Source organism: Fundulus heteroclitus, chromosome 23 (genome assembly GCF_011125445.2).
Source record: "Fundulus heteroclitus isolate FHET01 chromosome 23, MU-UCD_Fhet_4.1, whole genome shotgun sequence".
NCBI classification, from domain to species: domain Eukaryota; kingdom Metazoa; phylum Chordata; class Actinopteri; order Cyprinodontiformes; family Fundulidae; genus Fundulus; species Fundulus heteroclitus.
The window spans coordinates 7,779,319-7,788,868 of NC_046383.1; the positions used below are offsets into that span (position 1 = coordinate 7,779,319).

General features: G+C 41.3%; 1 protein-coding gene across 1 annotated transcript; it reads right to left on the reverse strand.

Annotated features, from left to right (window-relative positions):
- Positions 1–770: 770 nt before the first annotated feature.
- On the reverse strand, positions 771–9,140 carry zgc:92907 (uncharacterized protein LOC436733 homolog). The gene is made up of 4 exons (XM_012861859.3): positions 8,917–9,140; positions 8,664–8,826; positions 1,861–1,999; positions 771–1,791 (listed from the first exon to the last, which is right to left on the reverse strand). Exons 1-4 carry the CDS (start codon positions 8,995–8,997, stop codon positions 1,680–1,682), a joined length of 495 nt encoding a protein of 164 aa, XP_012717313.2. The 5' UTR covers positions 8,998–9,140; the 3' UTR covers positions 771–1,679.
- Between the last annotated feature and the right edge of the window lie 410 nt (positions 9,141–9,550).

Below are 9,550 nucleotides of genomic sequence, written 5' to 3' on the forward strand. Positions count from 1 at the left end.
TTTAGACGTGCCTCTTGCCACGCACACTTGAATCAAACGGCTAAATTACGCCACAAATTACGAGCTCTGCTAATGAGTCCGGTGTGACGAAGCATCTAAAAAGCTGCAGGACTGAAGCTCGAAGTCTAAACCGTTCCCCTGCAGCTGCGTTTAAGGCCGCTGTCCTGCAAGAAGGCCAACCTCTAATTTAGGTTTAACACTATCCAACTTCCCTGTCCAGGCTGAAAAAAAAAAAAAAGCCGGCCCACAGCATGTTGCTGCCACCACCATGTATCAACATGGGTTTTCTGGATGGAGTGTTAGCTCTGAGCCACATATTGAGTTTCACACAGAGGTTTTACCAGAACACCTTCGTCCATGTTGTCCGTGTCCACTACAAAGCTTTAATGCAGCGAAATGCCAAATTCGTGGGGTGCAAAGCTAATAGTTGCTCTGTTAACTGATTCTTCCACCCAAATCCTCTCGTCTCTTCGCTCAGACCGCAGGTTTGGGTGGATGGCTCCATCTTAGCTTTGTAAATTGGCCATTCTTGTTCCAGTTGAGATGGAGAGAGGGGAAAAATAAAGCAGGACATGGACTTAAAACCCTGGTTTAAATGTCTCCACTGCTTTCTCCCTGACCCGTCTGCCTGGTTCCTTGGTCTTCTCGATGCTTTGTTATCTAATGTTCTCTAACAAACCGCTGCGGCCTTCGCAGAACAGCTGCGATTATTCTGAGATTAAGTTACAAAAACCTGGGTTTTATTTACAGATTAGGTGATTTGTGAAGGCTACGGCTTGCACTGGGTTTTATTTAGAGGTATCAGGGCCAGGGCACTGAGGGTGCAATGCCTCTATGGGATGCAGGAACATGTCTCGAGCTTAGATTTGTACCAAACATACATTTTGTCGAGCTTCCGGATATTTAAAAACCAAATCTAAGTCACATTCATTGATATTCACAGAACTGTGCACATGGTAACCTGATTTATCCAAACGACATTTTACATTACATTAGACATGTCCCCTGAGATAAACTTTGATTATTGAGTTAAAAAGGACAGCAGACGGTGTTTCCAGTGAAACAAACAAATCAGACTCATGCAAAGGAGCAAAGATAAGGCAGATCAGATGTCTGGCTGCCTGCAGATGTACAGAGAAAATAAAAATAAAAATCGGCTAGAAATGCATGTTTTCTCAAGTCCTAAATCTGAAACTTAAAATCCCTTTTTTACGTAAAACTCTCCCAAAGTAAGCGTAATATTCGTCACTTTGCAGTCAAGCAATATTAGCTGAATCGTTCACAAAAAGGATGTCAGAGGTTATTTAGTCTAAAGCAGAGTGTTTTCATTAGACCTGACCTCCTTTATTTATATAAAAAAAAAAACAGCTGTAGCGGTCAAACTCAATGAAAAAGTGCATGAAGATCTACAAGCTGAGTGACTTTACAGATGGAGACTTTAGTCTTAATGCTGCAATCCTCTCATACAAAGCTCTCAGTCTGCAGGATTATTTCAATTTAAACTTGTATGAAAGCTTAATTTGATGTAAGCATTAAATAACAAAGAACATTCACAAAGATCTGAAGTCCGATATGTAATAGTCCTCATTAAAACAATATTTTAAATCGTCTTGTTCTTTGGCAGTAACAAATCAGCACTTTTACGTGCAACATAACCAGCAGCTCTGTGGAGTTAAATGTCATTTCACCCCCAGCGCTTTGTCTAAGAAGTTAGCAAAGTGCTCCGGGCGTCCGGGCGGGAACGGCTGCAGAACCGAGAGGTCCATGTTCTTCAGGGTTTCCGTCAGAGTGCTGAACACAAGGACACAGGGTTAGTGTTGGTGAACCTTCACAGGGCTTGTGACTGTGAGACAGACGGACCTGCAGGTACAGTAGAGCAGGTGGTGGTCCATGTGCAGCTGTCTGGCCAGCTCCAGCTGGTGGTTGTCCATCAGCTTGTCATTGACTACAACCAGCAGAGGTCTGCCGGCGCCCAGAGCCTCCAGACAACTTCCTGCTCCTGAAAGGAAATCCACAGAGCATGACAATGAATCAGAACCCATAATTCAGGCTTTTTTTTACTCTACTAAAGTCATTTTATACAAGGTTAGCATGAGCCGTATAAATGATATGGGCTTGCGGCTGAAATACTTTGCAGTTTCAGTTTCCAGCCTATAGCAGAGACAACAAAACCCACCAAGATCTGCTTCAGACGCGACTGCAGGCCTGTTATGAGTAGAAGTTCAATATTAAACTGCTTAAAGCGCCGCTTCAGAGTTATAAAAACCAAACATGCTTCACCAAAGCTGAGCAGACAGACTCAATCAAGGAAGAGCAAGCCCGTCACAGTGCAGACGAGGACAGGCCATTTCCTCATTTTTAGGGCCTAAGAGACTAATTTGTGAATTATTACCAAACACCGCAGAGAAAAGATAAAAGAAAAAGTTGACTGAGTGGATCTTTTGCTTCGTTTTGAGTGAACCAGCTCGGTTCCCCTGATAAGATTCCTTTCCCTCAGCTACAATAATCAATCTGGAGGTTGTGAGTTTGACTCCGGCCCCTTGAAGTCCGCTGAATGTCAAGGTGTCCCTGAGCCAAACACCGGACCTCGTGTTACGCGCTGATACTGAAATCAGTGCATGAATCTGAATGAATGTGTTTCTATGTCCATAATGTAAAGTTGTTGGTACAAGGCGCAGTGCAGGGACCGTTTCTCAACTACAACCCTTCCTGGTCTGCTTTACTCTTTCTTGAGTTTGAACTTTATAAATGTATTCATGGATGTGCCTTATCAGTGCCTTTCTCCTGTCATTTGTATGGAGAACAGCTGTATTCTTAAATGAAGTTAATTTAGGAAGAAACCATTAGCCACAGTCCACCACAGTGCTTTAAGGTTCTTAACCAGACATAAAAAACGCACACATCAATGCACTCCCTATTCTTTGGTCAGTTATAAACCGTGCAGTCACTACCTGTGGCATTAGGAGCTGCAAAAAAAGGCTTATATGGTGCCGTCTCATCTGGGAGTTCTGCGCAGAAAGACCTGAACCTCTCTCAGAGTTTAGCTTTTAGAGACATGGGCTTCGTTCACAACGCAGGCCTTGATGCACAATTACGATTTTTTTTGCTGAAATCAGATTTTTCTGAGGTGGCCGTTGATACTAATCTTAAATGTGACCGTCGTCAAACTTCTCTCTGAATGATTCAAGACCGCAAAGCCACCCAGAAGGAAACGTCACACAGCAGCGCACCGTTTATGGAAGTAATGGTGAATCTAATAGTTTCTAAAAATGTTCAATAAAGTTTCGTTTAAAAAAAAAAAAAAAACTTGAATACCTTGGATTCCTTGTTATTATTAGAAAGCTGTTGAACAAAGGGAGCCGACAATATTAGGACCACATCATAGCAAGACTAAGTAGGACAAGAAGAAAGCAGCACAGCTATTAAGGGTCTTTTACGTAATAAAATGTGACATGACCGTTCAGACAGCGGAAACTTTGAAAAATATACGATACGTATCCGAATTAGTGCCACATATGCAACTGGTGCAAATTGGATTTTTTTGGGGGGTGAAAAGATCGGAATTGGGCCGTTCACACCGCCGTGAAAAAGATCGGATTTGGGTCGCTTAAGGGCAAAACAATCGCATTTCCCTGTAGTGTGAATTTAGCCTTAGAAGTATGATGAACATCTGCTGTTGCTTTATTAAGGTTCTGGCTTTCATCCTCTCATTGGTGTTTTATTGGTGTCATTTTTTGCCTCTCAACGGGTCCTTCTTCAAAATAACTCTGGATCTCATCAAGGATAACCTGCATAAAAATCTCCCGATTAAAAATGATAGAAGCTACAGTTTTTCCACGCTTAAACAAAATATTATGCATGCATTTAATGATCATCTCAGCCAATAAAAGTAATTAATGCTCAATAGCAGTAGTTCTAAGAAAAGGGATCCAAAAGTGTGCATAAAATCTTAAGATTGCAGAATATTCAGAATCACAATATTGGTGTGTGCAATATTCTAATCACAAGGGACTGCTAGGATGTAGTATTTGGTAATAGAATAGATTAGAAATACCCTTATTGTCCCACAATGGGGAAATTTAGGTGTGACAGTGGCAAAAACACGTAGGATACACCAGAGTTACACACTAGATTAAGTAATATGAATAATAAACTCATATAAAGTTATGTTCTGAAGTAGAAAAGGAAAAACAATTATTAAAAAGAGAAAAGGAAGAAAAAAACTGCATAAATATTAACTGATAATACAGCATATTCAGGTGAAGATGCATAAGATGCCATATTTAACGTGTCCTGCATTTACGGCTGGCATACCGGTACTTTACTCGACCGGTTACCCTTAATGATAACACCTGGTGTAGGTTTTTAGTTTCTGAGACACCAACGATCAACATGCAATCGAGACATTGTATTAATAGTAAATATATCATTATTGCAATTTTCAGCCATAGAAACGAAATGACTTACTTTATAAAGCAATACAATGATTTAGAAACACTGGGTAATTGAGAGAATCAGAAAAATGTGTGCTCTTAAGATGGAAATATCAAGAAATAATACTGAAGTTAGCAATGTTGACGTGCAACATTATTCCTTTGACCCAGAACCGAGTTATTTCAATTCTAAATGGGAGGTTTTACAAAAAGCTCACGATGCAGTTAAAAAGGAACCTGCATATATTTGGATACTATGTACCATTTTATTCAAGCATTTTTCTACTATCCTCAGCCACAAAATGATGTTTTTTGCTTTTATTCTGTGCTGAAGTGGGACCAGATTGTTAGACAATATAACAGTTAATAAACTGTTCACCTGCCTTGACTCGGATATGAACTTAAAAGACATCCTAACCAACGTTCCCCCTAATTATTCACGTGTCTGAGCTTTCATTGGACCTCTGTGAACAACATCACACGTTTCCACTGAGGCTACATTACACCTGGCCAAAACCTGAGATTATGACAAACTACATGGCTTACTAACAGAATCAAATTACCGCAATAATTTATTTTAGATTACTTAGTTTAGATAGAACTGATTTAACCCGACTACATGAAGAAGACAAAAATCTTGGATTTTTTTGTAATGAGCTGTATATTATGTTTTATGTCACAGTAGGGGTCCTGCTAAGGAAGAACTGAGAGACATGTATATCTCTCAAAATTCAAATTTTATTGCAATTAAATTATTTAATGCAGTGAGATTTAGTAAAAGCACGTGGTGCAGTGCAGCTTCACCTCTGTCAGTCTGGCAGCTGTGGCTACTAACATAGCTCACCACCGTCAGGGTGTGAATGCCTGCGTGAACGGGTGAACGACTGACTAGTTGGACTTGATTAAGCGCTATACAAGTACAAGCCATTTATATATATTGGTGCAGTTATCAGGGATGCACTCATAAAATAAGAAACGTATAAAACAGAGCTGCTTTTCAAAACTGGAGGTAAAACAAGAAGTCTGGTCAGAAACCAGCAGAAGCCGTGCTAAAAGGAAACAAACGGCAGGTGTAGCGCTCAAAAACCAACCAAACAGGTTGAAAAACGGCACTTATGATCTCAGATAAGCAGATCCCAGAAACACAGCCGCACAAAACAGCCGACATGCAGCCGGAGTAACAAAGACGCACACCTGCCCAACTATAAAGGCGTCTGCCCCGCCCGTCAATCAGCAGTGCGCTCCGATCAGCACCTGGCCTGACCGTGGAACATCGTGTCGCCAGAAATGCACAATGGTACAAAATAACTGGTTTATTATTATTATTTTGTTTACAGTTCAGCTTGGATTTTATTTTCTGTGCTGCGTAGGTTTGCTGTGTGCGCTGAATCCAGAGGCAGTGTGCGACTGCGCAGCTTCGAGGGAACAGTGATCCTAACCCTAATCCATAGGGCTTAATATGACGTCGGTCCATCCTTTGCAGCTACAACAGCTTCAACTCTCCTGGGAAGGCGGTCCCCAAGGCTGTGGTGTGTTTATGGAAACTTTTTACCATTCTTCCAGACGCACATTTGTGAGGCCAGACACTGATGTTGGACAGGAAGTCTCTTTGTAATTCATCCCAAAGGTGTTCTGTCGGGTAGAGGATGGGGGAGTGGTGGCCTAGTGGTTAGAGCAGTGCGTTTGTGCTCTGAGAAGGTTGTAAGTACCTGGTTCAATCCCCACAGCCTGCACTCTGGGTCCCTGAGCAAGACCCTTAACCTCTGATTGCTCCCCGGGCGCCGCACAGTGGCAGCCCACTGCTCCCCAAAGGGATGGGTTAAGATGCAGAAGTGAATTTCTCTATTGTGAGATCAATAAAGTTCAATTAATTATTATTATTATTATTATTATTATTATTATTATTATTATTATTATTATTATTATTATTATTATTATTATTATTATTATTATTATTATTATTATAGGACTCTGTAGGCCAGTTAAGGTCATCCACACCAAACTCTGTCATCCGTGTCTTTATGGACCTTGCTTTGTGCTGTGGTGGAGTCATGTTGGAAGAGGAAGGGGCCGTCTATAATCTGCTCCTATAAAGATGGGAGCTTGAAATTGTCCAAAATCACTTGGTCAGCTGAAGCATTCAGAGTTTCTTTCACTGGAACTAAGGGGCCAAGCTCAGCTCCTCAAAAACAACCTGGCCCCAGAAATAATTTCTTCCCTAAACTTCACACCATACAGTCAGACAAGTACCGTCGCCCAGCAACCACCAAACCAAGACTGGTCCTATAAGCTCCATTTACACTACCCTTGTTAAACCGATCCATGCCGAGACCAGTCTGAGCTTGGATCAGTTAACCAAGCCGACCGTTTACAAACCAAGCTTATCCCGGTTCCTTGGTTGCTCCTCGCCTCCTAGTGACGATCTGCGGTACTACAGCTCTCTGGGATTGAAGGAGGAACCAAGAAAAACAAAACGGCGGCGCCCGTAACATTCAGGATGTTATGGTTGGACAGAGTCTGCTTTTGGGACGTGGATAAGACAAACGAACGTCTAATAAGGATTTACAGACGCAGGAAACAACAACAGACGCTGAGGTTCATCACACTGCTAAGCAGAATCATCTCTGGAAATCGTGAGGCACAGTAAGGAAGCTAGTATTATTATGAATGTCTGACATTTGTCTGAATGGAGTGTGAATCGGGACGTGCAGCCAGACACGGCGGAAAAACCGCGGACAGTCACCTGACTGTAAGGGGATGACGCGGTCTGCTCATGCGCTCTTTATCAGATAACCGGGATAAAAAAAAAAAAAAACAGGCAGAGACCTACTCAGGAACTGGTCTGCATGTAGCGCGGTCCGGTTATGTCTAGCTCGGTTCAGTTCAGTCTGCTTACCGTTTACACTCGAGAGTTATCTCGGTTACCGTGCTCGGACTGGTCTCTGCTCGGTTAAAAAAGGATAGAGTAAACAGGTTAGATTGCCAGACGGGATGCTCAATTCGGCACTCCAGAGAACAAGCCTCCACTGGTCTAAGGTCTAGTGGTGGCAAGGCTGAGCCAAATAGCTGAAAGATAAAATCTCCGATTGTATTATACCAAATCCAGTTCAAGCATTTCTTTCCTTACGTGTCATTTGAACATATTACAGAATTTTTTTTTTTTAAATGTACTTTAATTTTAATGATCCAGTCAGAGTTGACTTGAATTCAAAACGCAACTAAATACAAGCGTTGAACAATGCTAATAAAACAGGATGGCAGACCCTCCGTTGTAAACAATGAAAATATAACAAATGTTTGCTGCTAGTGGTATTCCACAATCAGCTAGTTTTGAGTAAACATCTAAAAACAGGTTTCATTTCACTTGTGTAATTTCAAGATAATACAAAAAAGTAACAAATAAATTAAAGTCCCTGGTCTTAAAAAAAAAAGTTTCCTCTTTAGAGCATTTTGACAACATATTTTACTAAATATATTAGGGCTGGAGTCGATATAGTAAAAAAGCATATTGATAAAATAGAAATTATATTGGATCGATATAGATAATTATCAATAAATTCAAAACATTTATTTTAAGTGCAGCCCTGACCATTTTATGCTGTTGCTTAGGTTAGTTATTTTTAGGTACAGAATACAAACACTCAATTCAAACTCAACCCTTTATTCAACCAACTTTTTACCAAAAGTGCAAGTTTTTAAAAAAGCAAAAAGTATGCTCTCTGAAATCTATGAAGGGGGCGGGGCTCTCCTGGGTCTGCGTTGTGATTGGTTGGGAGGATTTAATGATTGTAATATTAACCTACATGGGAAGAATGCAAAAGGAAGGAAAGCAGTTATTCTGTTTATCTTTTTATTGACCCTTTGTTTCTGTCATCGATATAAGTCTATCGGTTGATATATTTTGTTACTGAATCATCGTCCAGCCCTAAAATTTATTCTTAATTGCCAAAAAAACAATTTCCCCTTTTGGGACTGATCTTGTGCAAACAGTCATGGAAGCTCAAGAAGTGGATTGGCAAAAAGATCTAAACTTTCCAAAAATTAAATCTTCACAAATTGCAAATCTAACTGAACCAATAAAAATTAATTTATCGCCCTGCTTTTTATGTACGGCTTGGATGGAAACCCATTCCATCAGGCTCTCTACACTCTGCTTTGGAGCTAATCTTGCATGATGGGCTGAGACAAAGGGGGCTGTGTCCCGGCACAGTTAGAAAGGCCCATAATTACCTGCATGGCTGATGACCAGGTCAGCCTGTTTCATGTCTTCTGCTATCGACTCTTTGAAGCGGTAAGCCTGCACGCTGAGGTACGCACAGCTGGCCGCATCTGGAACAAAGGACCCGTTTCCCACCTGAAGAACCAGGCGCTCATATCCCCGAGCCTTCAGCACCTGTGGGGGGGGGGGGGGAATATAAAACCAAATATCAGCGATAAAACACGAGACTCAGCTCCTTTGCCAGCCTTTAAGACACCTGCTCACCTGTGCCACCTCAGAGGAAGTGACGCTCTCGATCAGCTCATCAAAGCGCGTGGTTCCGACGGTGACAAACACCGTCTTCATGTCTGCTCCGCTTATAAAGAAATAACTGTTAAACCTCCTCGGTGTTAAAAACTTTCAGCTTGTTGGCTCAATCTTGTTTCTCATCTTCTTCCTGCAAAGCAGCCCAGACCTGACGGCTGCTTCCGCTTTAGACGTCATCGCGGCGTCCGCGAGAGACGCACAACGTCGCCACCTGGAGGCCGGAGGACTTAGCTGCACCCATTTAAAGCGAGGAAAAATACCAGCTTACAGCCTCTGTGGAGATGCTTTAGTACAGTTTGGTACAGAATTAAATACTAAGAAGTCCAAGTACAGACAGACCTGTTGAAACAGTGTTGAAACCGAATTTGGACTTTGCCTGTTTGTAATATTTAGTCATGAAAACTCAATGAGAAAAAAATATGATCTTTTAGCATTGCATAACTGAATGATAAAATTTAATTGTTTGTTCTTAAGTAAAAAAAAACTAAGTTTAAAGAAACTTTAACAGAAAGGTCCTCTAAAAGTCAGAGAAGTCCTACAAACCCAGACCTCAATCCAATATGGCTGCCTTGCATGTAAAAGGTAATGACGC